Source organism: Neoarius graeffei, chromosome 11, assembly GCF_027579695.1.
Source record: "Neoarius graeffei isolate fNeoGra1 chromosome 11, fNeoGra1.pri, whole genome shotgun sequence".
NCBI lineage: Eukaryota > Metazoa > Chordata > Actinopteri > Siluriformes > Ariidae > Neoarius > Neoarius graeffei.
In genome coordinates, this window is record NC_083579.1 from 32,254,551 (window position 1) to 32,280,142 (window position 25,592).

Genomic DNA, 25,592 nt, shown 5'->3' on the forward strand with positions numbered 1-25,592 from the left:
CTCTGGTCTGCCAGGCCCTGTTGTATTGTGGGATCAGGTGCCTGTTTCAGCTGCGGCCAGTGCACATGTTTCACACAGGTAGGCATCTGTAGCTTAGCTATAGTATATACCCCACCATCCCCACTAGGGGCCCTAACCACTTTATGGAGAATAGGAGACCAATGATTTTGAATCTTATGGCGACCACGGGATGTGTGGTCCCGCAGATACACAAGGCAACCCTCACTCAAGACATCATCCCGTACGGACTGGTCATAGTTCTCTTTCCGGAGTTCAGTTGTCTTCACCAACCTAGGTTGAACCTTGGTGTAGGTTTCTTTTAACACCTGTTGGTGTCCAGCCACCCATTCTTCAACCCAACCATCTATAGGCTCATCTACCCCTGCCAGCAAAAAATCAACCAGGAGCCTTGGAACCTGCCCAAACATTAAGAAATGTGGCGATTCCTCAGTAACACTGTGGCGCGTTGTATTATATGCAAAAACTACCTGAGCAAGGTGATGCGTTCAAGACCTCTTTTGTTCAGGGGGCAATGTTCTAAGGAGGTCATGGAGTGTCCGATTGAAGTGCTCACACTGCCCATTCCCTTGCGGATGATATGGGACAGTGTGAGTTTTCTGCACTCCATACATTTGGCAAAGCTGGGAAATCAATACACTTTCAAAATTCCGGCCCTGATCGGAATGTATCCGGGCCGGCACCCCAAATTGATAAAACCACTCGTGAACCAAGATGTTAGCCACTGTGATAGCCTTATGGTCCCGAGTGGGTATTGCCTGAGTGTACTTTGAGAACACATCAGTCATAATTAGAACATTCTCCCGGCCATCACTGGACTGCTCCAGAGTGGTGAAGTTGATGGCAAGGATCTGATTTGGAGCAGACGCCATCAAATGTGCCACTGGGGCACGGGCCGAGGGTCGAGTGGTTTTAGCCACTGCACATTGGTTACAATTCCGACATCTGTGCTCAATTTCCTTACTCATGCCAGGCCAGAAACACCGCCTTCTAATGAGTTCATATGTGCGATCCCTACCCGTATGGCCATGTTCATCATGCAATTGACGAAACACTATGTCCTGCAAAGCCCTTGGGAGCACTAGCTGATCTACCTCTTCCCCACCCCCTGGCAACTTAATGTGGCAATAAAGCACACCATCCTTCAACAATAACCGACTCCACTGATGGACTAGCTCCAGGCAAGCCTTAGACATTGCCTGCCGTTCAACCTTAGTAGGGTACCTCTGTTGCAAAAAGAACTCCAGGACCCTTCCAATCACAGGATCACACCCCTGTAACTGCCTGAGTTCTACCCTGTTAGTGGTTGGGAACACAGAGATGGCTTGTTGCGTTGCCTGAGGAGGGCTACAAGCTCCTAACCATGCATGAAGAGGTGGTGGCAGCACTGTCCTGCGATCTGATTGCAGGTCTGCAGCCACACAGTATTGCCTGGAAAGTGAATCGGCATTACCATTAACACGGCCTGGGCGGTAGCGGATCTCAAAATCAAATACCGCCAATTGAGAAGCCCAACGTTGTTCTAAGGCTCCCAATTTTGTGGTTTGAAGGTAGCTCAATGGATTGTTATCTGTATACACTGTACACCTCTGTCCTAGCAGGTAATCCCGAAACTTTTCAGTCAGAGCCCATTTTAGTGCACAGAGCTCCAATTTCATAGAGCTATAATTCTGCATGTTTTTCTCTGTGGGCCTAAGACCCCGACTGGCATATGCCACAGGCCTAAGTTTACCATCATATTCTTGACTAAGTACAGTCCCCAACCCAGAGTGACTTGCATCAATCTCCACCACAAAAGGCCTAGAGAAATCAGCATAAGCCAACACTGGTGCAGTCACTAGACTCTGCTTCAATCCCTGGAAGCTATATTCACACTCTTCAGTCCAGCAATGTTCCAGTGATTCTCTAGAGCCCCGCTTCTTCTTGGTCCCACCCAGCTCAGCAACCAAATGGTGCAAGGGGGCAGCCAACTTAGCAAATCCCTTCACAAAATGCCTATAATAACTTGCAAATCCTAAAAAGGATCGCAAATCAGTAACATTCACAGGACGCCTCCACTCTGATACTGCATTGATCTTGGCTGGGTCTGTAGACACGCCATCCTTAGAAACAACATGGCCCAAATAATTAACCTGATGTTGAAAAAAACAACATTTCTCCAACTTGGCCTTCAGGCCCTGTTGTTGGAGTCGGCCGAGCACCATCTCCAACCTCTCGATGTGTTGATGGACAGTAGATGAAAAAATTATAATACCGTCCAAATACAGCAGCAACATTTGAAAACGCTGATCTCCAAACATATGTTCCATCAAACGCTGGAACGTGCTTGCACAACGTGATTGCACAATCCAAAAGGCATGCGATTAAATTCAAACAGCCCAAAGGGCATGCAGAAGGCAGTTTTACACTTATCTTCTTCAGCGACTGGAACCTGGTTGTAACCTGAGGCAAGATCTAATGTGGAAAACCACTCAGCCCCACACAATGCATCTAATGATTCCTCAATGCGGGGCAGAGGGAAGGCATCCTTTCGTGTCTTACTATTCAGGTGTCTATAATCCACACACAGATGGATTTGCCCATCCTTTTTCCTCACAATCACTATAGGAGAAGCATATGGGCTGCTGCTCTCGGATTACCTGATTCTGAAGCAGCTGATGGATGTGCTGTTTAATCATTTCATAATCTGCAAGGGGGATATGGCGATATCGTTGGCAAATGGGGACACTGTCCAATAAGGGAATTTCATGAGTAATAAGCCCTGTGCATCCCATATCACCCTCTCCAGCTGCAAAGACAGAACTGTATTTCTGCAAAAGCATCCTCAACTGTACCTGATCAGTAGGTGAGAGCTGGGACAAATCCAGGTCATGGACAGCATTGGCTACTTTATCAACACCAGCTACTTGAGAGGAAATAACAGCCTGAGTTCTAACACTTTCTTCTATGGTGCCAGCCACAACCCCATCAGGCCAGTCTACAGCTTGTACTGGACACAATGTCCCAATCACAGCATGTGGCTGCACCTGTGCGTCTTGTCCGCCCACATTAACTATTGGTACGTGGGCGACACCACTCACAATAGGGACCAATGACACGGAAGAGAGTAATCCTGCTGATAGCAAGTTTTTCTCCTGGAGAGGCTCAAACAACACCATAGAGTTGGTCTCTATCACCAGAGAACAGGTTACAGCTACAAACCTCAAAGATGCTGCTGGAATGCATACTGCAGACCCACCGCCAACCCTAGCCTGCCTTTCCCCAGGCCCCAGTACCGGAACTCTGCTTTCTGCCTGTTGACAAAACTGCAAAACATTCTGCCATGCCGGAGCTGCTTGAACACTGGGAAGATCAAACAAGCTATTGCCATATTGGCTAAAGACTTCCTGGTAACATTCTTGGATAATATCCATCCCCAACAAGCCAGGTAGCCTAGAATTTGAGGGTGGACCAGGCAAGTCCTTCACTATTAACACTCCCTTATTACAAATCTGTTTCCCCAGCACCACAAAATCTAGTTCTAAATATCCGACATATGGAATATCAAGACCATTTGCCGCACGGAGCTGTAACCATCCACATTCATGCAACTTTTCCTGACCCAATGGCTCAAAATGCTGCATAAAGAAGCCCTCCGAGAGCGTGGTAACCATGGACCCGGTGTCTAATAAACACGGAACCTCTACCCCACCCATAATAATAGAAACTGAAGGGCAATTACCTAATAAACTTGAAATGGTCTTGTTACCAGTATGTCTTACGAGCTGGGAGCCAAATGTTACCCTTCCTGAAGTGTGGCTCATCAATCCAGGGGGAGGGAGTTTTCTGCTGGCCTACTCTTGTCCCGCACATCCCCTTGTTGAGCAGACGGCCGTTCCACTGACCAGCTATATGCTCTGGTGCAATCCCGGGCCATATGACCTGGTCGATGGCAACGCCTACAGATAATTGCCCTAAGGTAATTGCCCTTCAGTTTCTATTAAATCGGGGACGACCTAGCACTGGGTGGGACTGCAGGTGCTGCAACCCTTGGACAAATTGGTTAAACTGTGCTTGTTGAGCCTTTAACATCTCCTTTAATTCACCCAAATCAAAATTCCCTGTTCTCTGACCAGAGACTACAGTGTTGCGACCTGCAACCTGATACTGCATAGCAAAGAATGCTGGAACAGAATAGCTCCTCTCTCTCTGCTCAACAGAACACGTACCCTCATCCACCCATCTAATGGCTTCTTTTCTAACTTGCAAAAAAGTGGACCCAGGATTCAAATGAACAAAACGCTTAAGTTCCCTGCGTAACCCATTATCAAAGACATACTCTGTGAACTGATCTCTCAGTAAGATGGTGGAATTTAGCATGCCATCAGGGGCATGCTGTGTAATTTGCTCCATCAATGCTAAAAGAGCATGGGAAAAATCTTGTAAAGACTCAGCTTCGCGCTGTCTATGGGAGAAAAATTTTTCCTGAAGGGAAATGTACGAGCATGAAGAACCATACAATTCCTTTAAAATATCAAACACCTCATCTGGGTTTTCTCGCTCCTCTTTAGGTCTAAACCAAATCTCCCTTTTAGCTGAACCTCCCAAATGATCAAGAATAAACAGCGCTTCATCGACAGCGTTAAGACGACGTGACCTTAAACTAGATCAAACATCTTCAATCCACTCAAATATATCTTCATCAGTCCCCCTAACCCCACAAACCAAACAAATAATCACAGCACTCTACAACAAAAGCCAAATAAAAAAAAATACAAACCCAAATAATAAATGCACACTCAATAAAACCTGTTACAAGAGACACCCAAATGAAAATAACCCACAGCCAACAAAAAACAAGATATGCATATAAGCCAGTACACTTGCCTCCCCCTTAGATGTAATTACCCAAGCCAGTACTGAGAGGTTACAGTGCAAGATCAACAAAAAATAAAAAAACCCCACAAATTATCCAAAATCAAAATGGACTTATCGGACAACACAATACAAACAAACACAGAACAAACAAACAGACACACAAACAAACCAACACTCAAGCACAGCACAGTTAATGCAAGACACAGACGATACCATTCACCCTCACACTCACACAAGTAGGAGACACGTCACCACACACGCACAACATAGACACCAAACATACCACAAGCACACCAAGCCGCCATACAATGGCCCACAGGAAAAGTGGAGAGCAGCGGCCTTAGATTAAGACCCGTCAAGGTAGTTTTGAAACGTTAAGCTGAGTAGCAGAAGATGGCAGTAGAAAGCAGCAACCACATGCAGCATATGTAGCAAGCCGAATCGAAACAGCAAAGCGGCAACAGCGAAGCAGCAAAGCAGCAGCCAACAAGTTTCTGTAATTAGAAACATAGTTAAACTCCGAAATGGTGAGAGCAAAGTACCTACCTAATAGAGATGAGGCAAAATGTTCAAACAGCAAACCTGTGGCGGTGCGTTTTAAGCTTACGACCAGGAAGCACTATAGTCATCCCACACAACACAGCCTCGAACTCGAAAATATTAACCCTGAATCTCAAGGTCCACTTTCAAGTGTAGGAGTCCTTGACGAACATCCAGCATACCCGTCTCCACACAAACGTGAGCTGCAATCACGACACCTGTGCCTTAAAAAGGCCAACTGCACTAATGGCTAAATTAATGCCACGCCCCCGTTCTCACCTCCATCCATTGCACTTTGTCCTACCACAATCATGAAAACAATATCTCAAGAATGTCTTGAGGGGATTTCTTCAAATTTAGTACAAATGTTCAGTTGGACTCAAAAATGAACTGATTATATTTTGGGGTCAAAGGTCAAGGTTACTATGACTATGACCTCATACATCCCATTCTCGTAAACACAATATCTCAAGAACGCCTTGAAAGAATTTCTTTGAATTTGATAGAAACATTCAGTTGGTGAATTTGGTGATCAAAAGTCAAAGGTCAGGTTCACTGTGACCTCATGTTCTTGTTAACACAATATATCAGGAATGCCTTGAGGGAATTTGAAACTTCATAAAATGGTTTGTAGAGGTATACAACCACAGAGTGTTATCTCTAGGTTTTTTTTTTTACATTTATGGAAGGACTCTCCAGTGTTGGTGCTTTGTAACACTCAGAGAGAAACCTACAACGTTAAGGACAACAGACTTCACACTTTTTGGTTTCATCATGACCTGTCATTCTTTCATAAAGAAAAATGGTTAGTGTTGGCAAACTGCTGTGGTATAAGAGGAATACAACTGAAGATGTGTTTTCGGCATTTGAACAAAATCAATCAAAACTAATGAAACTGTTCACTCGTCCACAGAGGCCTCGATCCTGAGCTACGATGGCAGCATGTACATGAAGGTGGTGATGCCCACAGTGATGCACACCGAGGCCGAGGACGTGTCCCTGCGCTTCATGTCTCAGAGAGCATACGGCCTGCTCATGGCCACCACGTCGCGCGACTCAGCCGACACCCTACGCCTGGAGCTGGATGGCAGCCGTGTCAAACTTACCGTCAACTTAGGTATCGTATACGAGTCCCTCCTCCTTCAGGATGCACTGGCTCCTCTGTTTTTCTCTCTATATCTGTTCTCCATCCTGTTTATTTCCCTTCACGCTCCTTCTCACTCATCTATATAAAAGACGTGTTTTTTTGTGTCTATGCATGGACAACAAGATTATGATTAAATGCATTCGATTTGATACAAAAATTTGATGTACATGTTTTTTTTCCTTACATTCCATAAATCTAACTCTAACATGAACTCCTAATTAACATAATTAACATTTTGGTCCATCTTTTGAACTTTTTTAACCTTTTCATGGTTGTGGAAAAAAAAAAGATATCAAGAGAGTCACACCACTAGTAAGATGAACATACATTTTATATTTTATAACTTATACATTTTTTACAATTATTTGACATTCTATATCCAATTAAGTGTTGTGACTTTCTAATGACCTTCTCAACCTAATCCTTTCCTAATTAATTCTTCTCACAAGTCCCTGTCTCCATCAGATTTAAGTTGTATTTTCCTGTTTTTTTTTGTTTTGTTTTTTGTTTTTTTAATTCCTTAAATCATTTCTATTTCTCAGATACACATTCTCCATGCTTTGTCAAAAGATGGTATTCACCCCTTCAAAGGCCTTTAGCCTGCGGCCCGGTCGGCAAACAGCCCGATAACAGAGCGCTCGGCTGGACCTGCAGCTGGTAGCACGTCACCGTCCTCAACTTTTACCGCTTTGACATTTGATTTTTCTTATCCATTTATCTTATCTCCGCAAGCTATGATTAGACGACAAAATCTTGAGGAAATTTAGCGTGAGCAGAAGCACCAACAAGACATTAATGATTAGGAAATCAAAATTATGATCATATTATAATATGAATTATATAATTACAACAAGCAATCTGCAATTGTAAATGAATCTGTTATATCCATCATACAGTTAAATCACATGAGCTTAAAGCATATTTAGCATATTATTATAGCTTATGCACTTAAACTTTCACTTTAAGTGCTTAAAAAAGAGTCGTAAATTTTGTTTTCACAACTTCATCATTTCATAAACGTGTTTAAGACGTATTTTGCTTCCCCCCCCGTATCATAGTGAGTAGCTGGAGTAGGAGGTACAGTGGCCACTGCATGGTGCTGGTGCTAATTGGATCGAGGCTGTTTGCTCCCACTTTTCTGTTGCGGTTGACGACACATGAATGATCCAGCCACATGGAGACCTGCCCAGATCATATGACACTCTTAATCATGACACAAAGTAAAGAGATTATGTGTGTTAATGGTGATGGAGGAACAAACTCCCCCATCGCCATCTTCGTGCTAAATAGCAGATGGGATTTTAATATGCAGTGTGGTCAGCAAGTTGGTGAGGGGGCAAGGGTTGAAATGTAAAATTTAAACAAACAAACAAACAGACAAACAGACAAATAAATAAATAAAGATCTGGGTCAGTGAATCTATGTGGTTGGTAAAATTATAAGCGGCCATTTTACGAATATAGCATTCACTCAGCTTTCAGCTCGAATTAGAAACTTAAATGACTCAGTTTCATCCAGTTGACATATTGCTGCAGTAGGTAAAAAAAGGAAGAATACAGATAGAACTATACAAGTATACTTTACAAATTTATTCAAAATGCACTTGAAACAATTATATATATATATATATATATATATATATATATATATATATATATATATATATATATAAAATGTGTGATCTGATGAACTGTATAAAGCATACACATAATTCCATGAGAATAATGAGTGTGTGTGTAAAATGGCCGCCGCTCTGCATGTGGACGTCCCCGGAAGGGTGGAATTCTTGTTTTTGGATGTCTGCAGCTGTAACCTTGAAGGATGCAATTTCATCTGTCATTTATTCTTCCCCATCTAGACTGTATCAGGATTAACTGTAACTCCAGTAAGTTAACACTCAAGTTTCATTTTGTTTCTAATGATTATTGTATGTATTGCGTCTCTTGCTTTCCTTTTCTTTAGCGGTCGGATGATGAATCCAAACTCTCTGATATTAACTCACATTAACTGGTGGTGACTTAATAATGAATTATTAATCAGTAACACTTTACTCAAAAGGAGGTGTTCATAAGGCTACATGACACCTGCATAAGCCCTTAGTGACTTAACAGACATACAGCTACATAAATGTTTATAAAGGTTTGTTCCATGAAGACTGCTTTTGAAATCTTTGATGTCAAGCTAACCTGACCACAGAGTGACATAAGGTTGTCGACAAGTGCCTGTGTAGCTTAGTGCACTATGTCAGCATTATGTCATTTACGTGTCAAACACGGAAAAAAATCAAACACAATATTTAAGTTCTGGCTGCAGTGACACTGCTTTAACATTTCAGAAAAAAAGCTTATAAACAGAAATAAGAAACTAAGTTTAAGGTTCAGATAAACTGTAATTATTATCGTAATCCCAGTGCCAGTGTTATGAAGCAGGTTTTAGTCCCCAAGCTATAAACAGCCTACACCCATTATAATCACAAGACACACTACAGTGGGGCAAAAAAGTATTTAGTCAGTCACCAGTTGTGCAAGTTCTCCCACTTAAAAAGATGAGAGAGGCCTGTAATTTTCATCATAGGTATACCTCAACTATGAGAGACAAAATGAGAAAAAAAATCCAGAAAATCACATTGTCTGATTTTTAAAGAATTTAATTGCAAATTATGGTGGAAAATAAGTATTTAGTCAATAACAAAAGTTCGTCTCAATACTATGTTATATACCCTTTGTTGGCAATGACAGAGGTCAAACGTTTTCTGTAAGTCTTCACAAGGTTTTCACACACTGTTGCTGGTATTTTGGCCCATTCCTCCATGCAGATCTCCTCTAGAGCAGTGATGTTTTGGGGCTGTCGCTGGGCAACACGGACTTTCAACTCCCTCCAAAGATTTTCTATGGGTTTGAGATCTGGAGACTGGCTAGGCCACTCCAGGACCTTGAAATGCTTCTTACGAAGCCACTCCTTCGTTGCCCGGGCGGTGTGTTTGGGATCATTGTCATGCTGAAAGACCCAGCCACGTTTCATCTTCAATGCCCTTGCTGATGGAAGGAGGTTTTCACTCAAAATCTCACGATACATGGCCCCATTCATTCTTTCCTTTACACGGATCAGTCGTCCTGGTCCCTTTGCAGAAAAACAGCCCCAAAGCATGATGTTTCCACCCCCATGCTTCACAGTAGGCATGGTGTTCTTTGGATGCAACTCAGCATTCTTTCTCCTCCAAACACGACAAGTTGAGTTTTTACCAAAAAGTTCTATTTTGGTTTCATCTGACCATATGACATTCTCCCAATCCTCTTCTGGATCATCCAAATGCTCTCTAGCAAACTTCAGACGGGCCTGGACATGTACTGGCTTAAGCAGGGGGACACGTCTGGCACTGCAGGATTTGAGTCCCTGGCGGCGTAGTGTGTTACTGATTGTAGCCTTTGTTACTTTGGTCCCAGCTCTCTGCAGGTCATTCACTAGGTCCCCCCGTGTGGTTCTGGGATTTTTGCTCACTGTTCTTGTGATCATTTTGACCCCATGGGGTGAGATCTTGCGTGGAGCCCCAGATCGAGGGAGATTATCAGTGGTCTTGTATGTCTTCCATTTTCTAATAATTGCTCCCACAGTTGATTTCTTCACACCAAGCTGCTTACCTATTGCAGATTCAGTCTTCCCAGCCTGGTGCAGGTCTACAATTTTGTTTCTGGTGTCCTTTGACAGCTCTTTGGTCTTGGCCATAGTGGAGTTTGGAGTGTGACTGTTTGAGGTTGTGGACAGGTGTCTTTTATACTGATAACGAGTTCAAACAGGTGCCATTAATGCAGGTAATGAGTGGAGGACAGAGGAGCCTCTTAAAGAAGTTGTTACAGGTCTGTGAGAGCCAGAAATCTTGCTTGTTTGTAGGTGACCAAATACTTATTTTACCGAGGAATTTACCAATTAATTCATTAAAAATTCTACAATGTGATTTCCTGGATTCTTTCCCCCCATTCTGTCTCTCATAGTTGAAGTGTACCTATGATGAAAATTACAGGCCTCTCTCATCGTTTTAAGTGAGAGAACTTGCACAATTGGTGGCTGACTAAATACTTTTTTGCCCCACTGTATGTCATGCCATTAAAACCTTATAAGCAGAAATAACAAACTCACTTTATTTCAGGTTTAAAGAAACAGGTGTTATCACCTTCACTATGTCACACTGTTACTGTATCAAGGAGGTTTTAATATTGAACTATAATTTATCGCCAAGCTATAAAGAAGCTATAGCCATGATGTAACTCATGACATGACATGATTAATTGAAGGTTATCGTGTCATGACACTGCTATTACACATTCATATTTCATAAAAAGATTCCAAGCAGAAATAAGAAACCAATTTTATCAAAAGTTATAGAGAAAATAACTATTATTAAAGTGTAATTGTTGTTATAACTTTCACTGTCACCACGGGGTTATAAAGCAGGTTTTAATGTAGAGCTATAATTTACCAACAAGCTATAACTATTAAGATTGACATAATTTATCATACCATGATATTAAAACCTTATAAGCAGAAATAAGAAACTCTATTTCAGGGTCAGTGAAACAGCTGTTATTACAGTGTAATTGTTGTTATAACCATCAATATCAATATGTCACAGTGTAATAAAGCAAGTTTTAATGTCACGTTATAAACAAGCTATAAGCATTATACAACCCCAAATCAGAAAAAAAGAAAGTTGAGATGGTGTGTTGAAATTAAAACTGAAAATAATGATTTCTAAATAATCTTTAATCTGTGTTGCACTGAAAATGATATAGCAGCACATTATTTGATTTTTTACGTCATGAATTTTATTGTTTTATTTTAAAATAAACACATTTCAATTTTGATACTTGCAACACATTTCAAAAAAAGTTGGGACAGTAAAGCATTTCCCACTTTATAATGTTGCCATTCCTTCTCACAACACTTTAAAGATGTTTAGGGACTGAAGACACCAAGTGATGAAGTGTTTCAGGTGTTATTTTGTCCCGTTCTTCCTGCAAACAGGTCTTAAGCTGTGCAACAGTTCGGGGTCATCATTGTCATATTTTTAATTTCAAAATACTCCACACATTCTCTATTGGGAACAGAGGGGACAGGCACCCTCTTCTTCCACAGCCCTGCCTTTGTAATGTGTGCAGAATGTGGTTTTGCATTGTCTTGTTGAAATCTCCCTGGAAAAGATGTCATCTTGAAGGCAGCATATGTTGCTCCAAAATCTCAGTGTACTTTTCTGCATTAATGCTCCATCACAGAAGTGTAAGTTACCTTTCTCAAGGGCACTGACACAACCCCATACCATGACAGACCCTGGCTTTTAGACTTGTTGCTGGTAACAGTCTGGATGGTCCTTTTTGTCCTTGGTCTGGAGCACATGGCATCCATTTCTTTAAAAAAATCCTGGAATACTGATTCGTCTGACCACAATACACATTTCCACTGTGTGATGGTCCATCCCAGATGCCTCCGAGCCCAGAGAAGTTGACAGCACTTCTGGATACAGTTAACATAAAGCTTCCTTTTTGCACAGTAAACTTTTAACTGGCATTTGTGGATGCAACTCTGTATTGTAGCTTGATGAAGGTTTCCCAAAGTAATCCTGAGCCCATATGGTTCTATCAGCTATAGACGAATAACGGTTCTTGATGCAGTGCTGTCTGAGGGATCGGAGATCACGGGTGTTCAGCTTTGGCTTGTGCCCTTGCCCTTTATGCACTGAAATTCCTCCAGATTCCTTGAAACATTTAATGATTTTATGGACCATAGAGGTTCAAATGTCCAAATCCCTTCCTATCTTTCTTTGAGGAACATTGTTTTTAAACATTTCAATAATTTTCTCATGCATTTGTTGACGCACTGGAGAACCCCGGCCCATTTTTGCTCTTCAAAGACTAAGCCTTTCCTGGATACTGATTTTGTCCCAAATCATGATTACAATCACCTGTTGACATCACCTGTTTCAAATCATATCATTATTTCATTGTTTTACCTCATTACTAGCCATAAATTGCCCCGTCCCAACATTTTTTGGAATGTGTTGTATGCCTGAAATGTACGAATGGATGTATATTAACAAATTAAATAAAGTTGATCAGACAAAACATGAAATATCTTGGGGTCATTCTGTCTGCAATGAAATACAAGTCAAAGTCAATTTAGAAATCAGTGTTTTCTTTTTTTGTTTGCATTTTACATACCATCCCAACTTTTTTTTTTTTTTTTTTTGGGGGGGGGGGGTTAAAACTGGGCATTACACAGCATATCATGACATTAAAACCTTATAACCAGAAATTAGAAACCTGATTTCTTTAAGGTTCAGAGAAACAATTGTTTTACAGTATTACAGTATAATTATTGTTATAACCCTCACTATGTCACCTATGTCACAATGTTACAAAGCATGATTTAATACCTAGCTATAACTTACCAAGTTTTGATTATATGACTTTCTAATAGACATGACATTCTAATGTAGGTCCAAAAACAACAGTCCTAACACAGTCTTATGTCAATGTTTTTCAGAATTGAATATGGAAATGGAATAAGCCTTTTTAAATGTGTTTGTTGTTTCTTGTTGTCAGTTGTCATGAAAGGCTTATGTAAATGTTATATAGCACTTATGAACACTGCCAAGTAAACAAGTGTTACCCATTAATCTTCAACATCAATATTGTGTACAAAGTATTTTCTTGTTGTATTGATTATTCATTATACTCTGGTACGTAAATAATTGCTCAGGAAGACAGATTTTAATAAGTGCATGCAAATTAAATTAGCATATGTATATTTTTCTGCATGCTGAAATACTTTTAAAGTATACAATATCTAATTCTAATATTTGGATATATGTTAAAACTAAGATTATGAAGTCACCACTGATCTTTTAATTCCTCTTGTAATTTGAGGTTGATTTATTTTATGGGACACATGATAATGAGGCTGCTATGCTAAAGTTATGGTATATAATCACGTCATATTTGGCTGTGTTACTGGAACTTGAACACAGATACAGTGAGCTAGTACACATTTTCAGCAAGGCTAATTCTTATTTCGGTTCAAACAGATCACTTTTTCACAGTAAATTAATAGAGTTCTTTTTTTAAAATAAATGTTTTTTTTTTTTCAAAATTTATTTCAATAGCAGACTCTGGGTGCATAAAGCCTATTCTGTACAGTATGTGTGGATTCATTCTTGTGTGCTTTATAAGCCATAATATAACTCGATAAATCTGCAGCTTTTACTCATGAACAGGTTTTGGATATGCTCACTGAATACTTTTTAAAAATAATAATAATAACAATAATAACAAAAAAAGATAGTTTTATTTGCACAGAGCAAGTTTCTATGAACTTGAACTGAGAAATCCATGAATTGATTTTCTTTCTACCTGGCGACTTGTCCAGGGTGTACCCCGCCTTTCGCCCGTAGTCAGCTGGGATAGGCTCCAGCTTGCCTGCGACCCTGTAGAACAGGATAAAGTGGCTACAGATAATAAGAATGAGATGAGATTTTCTTACTTGGGAATGTGAATCAATACACTTTTGTGTGTTGATAATTCATTATAATTGTGTGTAACTTGTTATTCTTTGTAATGTACAGTAGTAATGATTCCTTGTAAGCATTTTATAAACACAAATTAATAATGACAAAGTTTTTTATAGCACTAAAGTTCTTTATACCATACAGTGGCATTGAATTCTGGATGTGATTGGTCAGAAGATTGATGTTGATTAGTTTTCTATAACAGCAGCTTGGTAGATCAGTGGTGGGTTTCCTGAAAGCCTCAACACTAAGAGCATCTTTAACTGCCTCTTAAGGACCATCTTTAAGCTAAGCTAAGCTGGTTTGCTTTTCCCAACACCATCGTAGCCAAAGTAGTACTTTAGTTCACGCTTAAGTTATGATGGAACTGGATCACTCTTTCACAACAAAGAACGTCTTTAAGATCTCACTTGCTGCCGAAAAGACAGGCTGTGCATGCGCCACTGAGGGACTCTTACAATCAGTGAGCGGAAACTGGTGTTGAATCTGCTGCTGGTGTTAGATTATTTTTCTTGTACAATCCAAGTATCTCGAGTTAATTATTAAATAAATAGACGGATAACATTATGAATATATATTTCAATATGTTATGGAATTATGTGCATTAAATGAAATATCATAATGTCACACTGATATTGTCGCATTTTAATCACATTTAACTCCGTTAGTAAGCAAGTGATTATCTAATTTAGTGTCATAAATGAGACAAATTGCTGCACCACTAACATTATGTGTGTGTATATATAATGGAAAAACATTGCCAACGTGGCATTGTGAATAACAGCTGAAATAATAATGTGTGCACTCCAGCAAATCCACGCCGAAGCTCTGCTTATCTGGACAGCAGGTCTAGTTTTGCCCGTTTAAAGCCTATCCACTCCTGATGGTGCCGCTCCCTTTCGTCATGCAGGTCTCAGAGTAACTAGAGCTGCTCCTTCTCAATATTGATCAGCTCCCAGCTGCACTGACACTCTCGGCTAGCTGGACTCTGGCTGCCTGCAGTCTGGGAAGCGGTCAGCCAAGAAGGTCCAGGGGATGAGGAGACAGTGGGGCCATGGGGGGTAGGGAGGCAGGTGATGGGATAGATACTGTACTTCTTTCAGACGCCAAATACCACTCAGCTGCATGCCGATTTAAAAGGGACATAAAACTCTTGATTGGGTAACAGTGAAATGAGCGGGCACAGGGAAAACATTTTACTGAATTATTTAACTTATTATTTGCTCATTCCTTTGTGTGAACATATGTTCATTTAATTAAAAAAACATGATTGGAAGAAAAATGTTATTGTCCAAAAATGTAAAATAGTTTCAGTTATTAATTACCACATTATATATCCATCCATCCATCCATCCATCCATCCATTATCCCTAACCGCTTATCCTGTGCAGGGTCATGGCCAAGCTGGAGCCTATCCCAGCTGACTATGGGCGAGAGGCAGGGTACACCCTGGACAAGTCACCAGATCATCACAGGGCTGACACTTATGGCCCTTTTCCACTACCCTTTTTCAGCTCACTTCAGCCCGACACGGCTCGCGTTTCGACTACCTCAGAGCAGCATGACTCAGCTCGCTTCAGCCCTACTCAGCACCCAAAACTCGCACGGTTTTGGAGTAGGGCTGAAGCGAGCCAAACCGAGCCGAGTGGGGCTAGGGGCGTGAGGAGACACTCCGCTGTGCACTGATTGGTGAGGAGGAGTGTCCTCACATGCCCACACACGCCCCGCAAGCACGCTGGGATCTGTAAACACCGTAAACCCGGAAGAAGAATAATTACGAATTACGAGAATTTCTGAAGCCTTATGCACCTCGTCTCATCTATACACTCTTGCCAGTATCTGTTGGCGTTGTTGGTGACAACAAGCCACAGCACCAAGACCAGCAACACTAACGACTCCATGTCCTCCATGTTTATTGTTTACTATCCGGGTCATGAGACTACCGCTTAAAAGGTCACTGATGTCACTGTTTGCGCCGCCTAACGACATCACGTGACGTCCACCCACTTTCGCTAACTCCACCCAATGTGTCCACCCACTTCCAGCCAGCATGGTTCAGCGCGGTTGTAGTCGAAATGCAACTCCAACAGCCCCACTCAGCTCGACTCAGCCCAACTCAGCACGGCACGGCTCAGCCCAACTCAGCCGCGTTGGTAGTGGAAAAGCGGCAATAGAGACACACAACCATTCACACTCACATTCACACCTATGGTCAATTTAGAGCCACCAATCAGCCTAACCTGCATGTCTTTGGACTGTGGGGGAAACCGGAGCACCCGGAGGAAACCCACGTGGACACGGGGAGAACATGCAAACTCCGCACAGAAAGGCCCTCACCGGCCACGGGGCTCGAACCCGGACCTTCTTGCTGTGAGGCAACAGCGCTAACCACTACACCACCGTGCTGCCAGAATAAATAAATAAATAAATAAATTCTGGATCCACATATATGTCCGGATTTGCATCAAAATCTAGTCAATTGTTCCTTGGACCATGGCTCACCTTTAGTCAAAATTTAATCAAAATCTGTTCACGACTTTTTGAGTTACGTTGGCAACAGACAAAAGAAAAATCCTGGATCCACATATCTATCAGGATTTGCATCAAAATCGAATCAATTGTTCCTTGGTCTATGGCTCACCATTAGTCAAAATTTAATCAAAATCCATTCATGGCTTTCTGAGTTACACTGGGAACAGACAATAAATAAATAAATAAATAAATAAATCCTGGATCCACATATATATCTGGATTTGCATCAAAATCTAATCAATTGTTCCTTGGCCCATGGCTCACCATTAGTCAAGATTTAATCAAAATCTGTTCACAACTTTTTGAGTTACACTGGGAACAGACAATAAATAAATAATCCTGGATCCACATATATATCTGGATTTGCATCAAAATCTAGTCAATTGTCCCCTGGCCAATGGCTCACCCTTCATCAAAATTTAATCAAAATCTGTTCATGACTTTTTGAGTTACGTTGGGAACAGACAAAATAAATACATAAATAAATAAATAAATAAAAATCCTGGATCCACATATATATCCAGATTTGCATCAAAATCTAGTCAATTGTTCCTTGGCCCATGGCTCACCTTTAGTCAAAATTTAATCAAAATCTGTTCATGACTTTTTGAGTTACACTGGGAACAGACAATAAATAAATAAATCCTGGATCCACAGATATATCTGGATTTGCATCAAAATCTAATCAGTTGTTCCTTGGCCCATGGCTCACCATTAGTCAAGATTTAATCAAAATCTGTTCACAACTTTTTGAGTTCCATTGGGAACAGGCAATAAATAAATAATCCTGGATCCACAGATATATCTGGATTTGCATCAAAATCTAGCCAATTGTTCCTTGGCCCATGGCTCACCTTTAGTCAAAATTTAATCAAAATCCATTCACGACTAATCACGACTTTTTGAGTTACGTTGGGAACAAGCAAACAAATGGAAGCAAACGCATAACCTCCTCCAACAAAGTTAGCGGAGGTAATAATCAGGTACAGTAGATGACACTGAGTTATAAAGAATAGCGATACTTGTGTAACAACATGATTATAAGTTATCAAATAAATATAAAACTGCTTACAAGGAATTATTACGAAGAATAATAAAGTCAAGTTATAATGATTTAAGAATCCAGGCTTCATGGAAAGTGTCTTATTCTAAATATGATATTATATAAAAATACCACTTTGTCTTAGTTTAGTATTTAATCAGGATGAATTTATTTAAAGCATGTAAAACAGAAAACGTGCTTAAGTTTGTATGATTCTGTAAAGAAGCTTGTCTGGCTTTCGAATAGAAATTCATATCAGTGTAATTGGAGTGTGTTAGTGAGCCACGTGTGATGTCCATAATTTAGGACACATAAACTGTCGACATCAATCACGTAGTGAGACGAGCAGAAAGGGATATCTGCAGCCATCGCCACACTAGATTAGTCTCGTGTCCTTCAGCTCCATCACTTTGTAATTTCCACCTTTCATATCATTGAAGCCGTGATTAACTTGCTTTTAATTACACTAATTACTCCTGTCCGTCTCCACACCCAGCTGTCCTCCACGCTTACACACACTCACTGCCTGCAGGATGTACAACTAATCCCCTATAACAACATACTGTAGCTTAATAGTTTAAGCTATGTTCGACTTCTTTGTTGAGATAATTTATTCATTTATTTATTTTCTGGCATCATTCATACGAAGAAGAGTTTCAGATTTCTTTAAAGGGAAATATAAGTAGAACATAATGTTTGTAAGACAATGCTTTGATTAAAAGTTAATTGAAAATAATTAAAGAATAAGAATAAAACAGCTTAAACTATTATACCGAGAAAAATTATTTGTCTATAATAAGAGGTACTAACTAAAAACAGGAACGTTCATGAAAATTATTTAAAATAATAGAATACGATGATCAAAAGGTAAAGCAAATGTACAATACAATAAGAAAAGATTATAAGCTAAAAACAAGTCAGATAAAACTCAAATTCAATGAAGATAAAATGTAAGATATCTTACAAAGCAAATTCATTAAATTACTGAAAAGAAATAAAGTCAAGTTTATTGATTAAAGGCAACAGAAATTAAGTATAAAATGCAATATTAAGTATGTTAAATTAAAAGATAATTATAAATATATGCTACACCGTTAATGGTCTTAAAAACAGAACTCGGAGTTTATATAAGCTGTCTGGAGCAGGTGGGCAATTCCAGAGCTCAAAGTGACAAGTATGATTATGCTTCGAGAACATACATCTGCTTTTTGCTGGGATCTCACCATGGGTTACTTTTCACACCATCAGTCATTTCTGATTTAATAAAAGCCTGAAGTGACCATCGCTGTTACGGAGTCAGCCATTATAACAGCATTGTGAACTTAAATGAGAGTTTGATATGAACAAATGAAACTTCTACCTAAAAAGAACATCATAGAAGTTAAAAAAAGAAAAAAAAACTTTGATTTTGTTGAAATGAAGAAATGACTGACCTTTTTTGTGACTCTTTTCTTCGCCTTAGTAACAGTTGCTATCTCAAATCAACTTGGCAAGGTTTTCAGCATACTAAACAATAAGAACATATAATTATTTTTTGTTGAACCTTCTACAACATTGTTGAACTTGAACGTTTGTTCATGTAAATGTTCACAGAAAACTTAGAAAAACTTCAAATATTCTTCAAATGTCAAGTCAAGTTTATTTGTATAGCGCTTTTAACAATAAACATTGTCGCAAAGCAGCTTTACAGAATTTGAACGACTTAAAATATGAGCTAATTTTATCCCTAGTCTATCCCCAATGAGCAAGCTTGCTGTGATGGTGGCAAGGAAAAACTCCTTCAGACGACATGAGGAAGAAACCTCGAAAGGAACCAGACTCAAAAGGGAACCCATCCTCATTTGGGCAACAACAGACAACATGACTATAACATTAACAGTCCTAACATAAAGTCAGCTTCGTTGATGCTATAAACCCCCCACCGACGGAAACCCGAGCGCAAAACCGTTCATGACAACCGCAGTCCTAAAGTCAGCAAGTCAACTGCAGTCCCCAGCCACAAAAGCACCACTGCAAGAGTCCAGAGCGTCCTCCAGGCGCAACCCCCAACTGTCCACATGGGGCTGCCCTCCACAGGAGCGATGCGAATGTTCCCAGTTAGCTGTTTTTATAACTAGGAACTTCATTCAGAAATTCAGAAAAAAAACCTTGATATATTGAACATTCTTATAACTAAAAGCTTCTAGAACTTGCAATGTTGCAGAACATTATAAAAACATTGAACTTTAAGTAATAACATTCAAACAACATTCAGAAAAAAACTTGACACACTGAATATTCCTACAACCAAAATTTTCCAGAACTTTCCACAACTGCCACAAAACTATTGCAACAATATTATAGGAGAATTCACAAACTTTTGTAAGACATTCAGAAAACCCTGACACCCAGAATGTAAAAACTTTCCTGCAACATTTTATGAACATTTATAAACTTTAAGTTAAAATCTTCACAGAACATTCACAAAAACTTGACACTCTTACAACCAAAATTTCCAGAACTTTCTCCAATTAAAATTTTCCTGCAATGTTTTTTTTTTAACCTTTAACTAAAACATTCACAGAACTTTCAGAAAAACACAATATGTTGAACATTTTTACATTTCCAGTACGGAACTATGTTGCTTTAATGTTATAGAAAAAAAAACCTTTCACTAAAAATGTTAGTAGGTCATTCAGAAAATGATTCTTACAATGAAAATTTGCTCAGAAAAGATGAAACTGTGGTGGTAATTTTGTTTTAACAGTCATAAACATTGAATTAAAAAGTTCTCAAAACACTCAGAAAACTTGATTCAAATGTAAACATGGAAAATGTGAAAATGTAAATAGGAAATGTTCAAATGTTCCTTGAACCTTGTAAATTTAGAATATTGTTAGCTAGGAAAGTGAGCTTGAAGTACAGAAATGAGTAAATGTCAGATTTCATTTGCTATTTAGTTATATTTCCTATATATTTTTCCTTTATATACATACAGCAGTGTGCAAAAGTCTTAGGCACATGTAAAGAAATGCTGTAGACCAAAAACGGCTTAAAAATAATGAAATTAAATTTTTCAATGTTTAAAAAAATACTATAAACATCAGTAAGCCATAATAAATGAAACAAAGTTAATATTTGGTGTGAGGCGACCCTTTGCTTTAAAATAAATAACAGTTCAGGTACAGTGAGTGCAGTTTTATGCGGAAATGAGCTGTAGGTTTTACTGAGCATCTTACAGAACCAGCCACAGTTCTTCTGGACACTTTGACTGTCACACTCGCTTCTTCATTTTGCACCAAAACCCAGCAACCTTCATTATGCTTTCTTTTTTTAATCTGAAAAGTGCTCTCTTATGGAATACGCTGCTCAGATACAAACTTTTTTATTTTCTGTAACATTTAATTTTGTGCTTGAAAATGAATGTTTGGAACTCTGAAATGTTTTTGTACTGACTCGGTAATGTAGAAGTCATCAAATAGAAATCTATAGCAAAGTTTGTATGAAAAAATATAGGGGACTAAGACTTTCGCACAGTACTGTATATGCTGATTAAAGATGTAACATAATATTTATAACAATTAATTATCACTAAAAATAGTCAATCATGAACCATTAAAACTGTCTTTACTTTTATAACTCGAATCAACATTGTTGTAAATCTCCCACTTGAAATTACAACTTAAACACATTGAGATGTAATCTTAACAAACCTTCTGTTTATCAAAGCCTAATAAATACCATGAGTTTGTCTTCAGCTGACTATGCGCGAGAGGCGGGGTACACCCTGGACAAGTCATCACAGGGCTGACACAAAGAGACAAACAACCATTCACACTCACATTCACACCTACGATCAATTTAGAGCTACCAATTAGCCTAACCTGCATGTCTTTGGACTGTGGGGGAAACCGGAGCACCCGGAGGAAACCCACACAGATACGGGGAGAACATGCAAACTCCACACAGAAAGGCCCCCGTCAGCCACTGGACTTGAACCCAGGACCTTTTTGCTGTGAGGTGACAGTGCTAACCACTACACCACCGTGCCACCCTTAAAGTGCATATTCTGGACCAAGTTCGTGGTTTTTTATATGAAAGTATGTCCCTTTACACACTCATCCAGAAGGGTAATTTTGCACAAGGCCATCTGTCTACAGCAGAAAAAAATAAAATAACAAAATGTGTCTAGAAAAATCCCAAGGGAGTCTGGAGCCAGATTTGTGATGTCACCTGCGGAAGCGCCAGCAGGCTGCACGAGCTTTGCACGGTTTCAGTGCACAGCCTGTGTAGACCAAGCGCTCCCATTTCTCTCTCATTGTCCGGTCTTTTGGGAAACGATGAGTACTAATCCCATCATGATTGGTGTTGCTACACCCTCCTACGATACATCTGTTAGCCATTTTAATAATTACGTGATAACGTTGAAGAAATTTGCAGAAAACCACCAGGTCGTTTTCTCATAAACAAACCAGCGCTGGCGTAGGATTCAGAGGGAGGTGTCCCGCACGCGACGTCACGAAAATCAATGTTTGCCGGAAAATCCAAATGCCAAGTTTTTTCAGAGGCAGACCAATTCGCCTCAAATGGCTTGATTTCAACTGAATTTTTCTGGTATTGTGCAAGGTAAAAAAATTGCAGAGAATGCAGAATGTGACAGATATTTGACCAAAGTTTAATATAAAATAAGAGAATTACATTGATCTCGCTCCTGAATTTACCCGTGATATGCACTTTAATCCCTGCATTTCAGCTGTATTTATTTTGAGTGAATTTTGTCCCAGAACTTTCATGCAGCACTTAACCACATTCGAGGTGCTCACTTAATATATTTGCATATTAATTAAGGCAAACACACAAACCTGGATAACATGCTATTTTACTCATTCGAAAGACATAATGCTTAATAGTCCATTAGTAAATCATTTTGCATGTTTTATTTTTGGGCGTGTTATAGTTTTCATGCCTTTACAACACTCAATTTTTCACATCAGTTTTTATTTTTGTCTGATGGTTATTCTTTTTTTCATGTAATTCATATTTAATGATGTTCAGCATCTGGTATGTCTTGTGATAATGGCTTTGAGAAGAGTTTCAAAAGCTTGAATGAGATAATGATGGTTAGCAAGTATGGGCAAGGATTAAGATCAGTCAGTTGCATTGTGCACTATTTAACCAAGTGCTCAAAACTAACTGATGCATGTAAATTGAACTGATGTATGGTGCATTTTATTTGGCTATAACACAAGGTTAGTGGTTAGCTACGTTTAGATGGACCCTAATAATCCATTAATAATCTATTCAAGATTGATTGGAACTAAATTTATTCATGTAACCAGCTCGATTGGAGTAAAATACCCCATTCTGATAGAGAATTTAATCGGATTGAAAGCGATGGTGTAGACCTCTGATAATCCAATTGATAGGAAAATATTAGGCATGTAAATGCTCAATCGAATTTCCTTCTGCACCTGTAACCTTCTCCGCATTTTCAGAATGCCTTGAGGCAGTGATGACATCGTGACATTCTACAGATAGGAAAAACATGGCAGGAAACATGACAGCCAATCAGGATTGTCAGAAATTTTATTCCAATTGTACGCTTGGGACATAAAAACACGCACACGCATCTATCTGATTGCTTTTATGTAAATAGGTGTTTGGAATTCATCTCATCTCATTATCTCTAGCTGCTTTATCCTGTTCTACAGGGTCGCAGGCAAGCTGGAGCCTATCCCAGCTGACTACGGGCAAAAGGCGGGGTACACCCTGGACAAGTCGCCAGGTCATCACAGGGCTGACACATAGACACAGACAACCATTCACACTCACATTCACACCTACCGGTACAGTCAATTTAGAGTCACCAGTTAACCTAACCTGCATGTAACTCCGCACAGAAAGGCCCTCGCCGGCCACGGGGCTCGAACCCGGACCTTCTTGCTGTGAGGCGACAGCGCTAACCACTACACCACCGTGCTACCCAGTGTTTGGAATTGACATTCATAATACATTTATTCTGAATGCAAAATGTGTGTGCATATAAACGTAGCTAGTGTCAGCTGTCTTGAGTTCTTGGACTGAATTGGGTGGCTGCACCATCATCAGGTCCATAGAATAGAAATAATTATTTAATTAGCCATTTTGTTCTTACATTGGAGTTTTTTTTTGTCTTCGTAGATTCATCCATCACACATAAGGAAGTGCAGATTCAAAGTAGTCTTAGCTTTGGCTAACCCTTTGAGGGGTTTAAAATGGTATAAAGGTATTGCTCAAGCAATTAACATTTCTATGAAATAACAAAGGTGAAACATCTCTATGTAAATCCCATTCATGCCAAACTCTGCAGCTGTAGGACTTGACTCACTAGCTTCAATCACATGAACATGTCTCTAAACCACTAAATTAATTCTAGTCTCTTTGATCATGGTTTATAATTTCAAGAATTATTGAAGAAAATATTTAAGAAATAGTCCCATGACACAGGTATTCTGATTGAACAGGTACGTAGCTAAAAAGCAACCTTGACATGGGTCACATTTGAGATACCCTTTATTTTTAGCATACATCATTAAAAACTAGGCTACTTTTTGCAAAATAATTGCTGACATAAAACACCTTCTGATAATCTGTGGAGACAAGTAAGACTGATATATATATATTTATGAAGCAAAATGGTAAATAAATCTTTGGTTAAGGCTCCCAGTTTAATGGCCACGCAAGGCCAACATCATATAAAGAAGTCAAGAAGCCTTTATATGTCACACAGTGAAATTTAACCTCTGCATTTAACCCATCTGGGGCAGTGAACACACACATGCACACACAAATGAGCAATGAGCACACACACACATACCCAGCTATGCTACAGTGCCCAGGGAGCAGTTGGGGGTTAGGTGCCTTGCTCAAGGGCACTTCAGCCCAACCTCATGCCATGGCTGCCCCATATTAACCTACAGTAAGTGCATGTCTTTGAATTGTGGGGGAAACCGTAGCACCTGGAGGAAACCCACAGGGACACAGGGAGAACATGCAAACTCCACACAGAAAGGCCCCCATCGGCTGCAGGGCTCGAACCCAGAGCCTTCTTGCTGTGAGGCAACAGTGCTAACCACTACACCACCGTGCCACTCATGTTCTCTGCCTGGATTTGGATCAGTTGGACCCAGGCCAGGAGTCATGCTTTGGGGTGGGGTCTCCAGCCAGGCTCAGCCCAAAATGGTGATGTGGAGCCATTTTGTTCCCTCACCAATTGTTAGATTAAGGGTAGGGGTCAGATGCACTGCCGGTTGGGTTGCATTCACGTGATGGACCATCTTAGATAGACTAGAACCTTGGAATGGACAACAAGAAATGTGCATTTATATATTTAAGAACAAATTCTTGTTTGGAGTGCCAGTTTGTTCCGCCATCTTGTCAAAGCTTTAATAACATAATGAAATTGCCTACACTGAGAAATATACATGTAATACTACCCTCAAATTTGGCCAAAGTAATGCACCTTGGTGGGATTTATCTTGAAACTCTATTTGAACACGGTGCCTACCAAGGAAGCTGTTTCTGATAGGACCCACTTATCACATCTCCTGGATTTTAGATGTGATGGAGTGCAGTTAGATCACGAGCTGTACAACTACCAATTTTGGGAAAGCCTCTAGACTGTTCAGTTTGGATGCATAAGGTTGTATTTACAAATTCAGTGGCTTGAAAATGGAACATACTGTACCTTCATGTAGAATCCCAGTGATCCCATAAACATCCCTTAGCCATGAGTCAGTAACAAGCATCATTAAGCTCATGCATACAGAACAGAATATTTTATCCAGAGTACATTTTGTGATGCGGACGTAAAAATAATTCATGAACATTCTCATTATACACTTCAATTAACTTGTCTTGCACTATAAAAGGAAAATAAATAG

General features: G+C 39.8%; 1 protein-coding gene across 1 annotated transcript in view; it reads left to right on the top strand.

Annotated features, from left to right (window-relative positions):
- The window catches only part of nrxn3a (neurexin 3a), an 851,023-nt gene that overhangs the window by 266,742 nt on the left and 558,689 nt on the right, over positions 1-25,592 (top strand). Inside the window, exons 12-13 of the mRNA XM_060932786.1 lie at positions 6,329-6,532; positions 8,421-8,447. Of these exons, the coding sequence (XP_060788769.1) occupies positions 6,329-6,532; positions 8,421-8,447 (231 nt within the window). The remainder of the gene's footprint in view (positions 1-6,328; positions 6,533-8,420; positions 8,448-25,592) is intronic.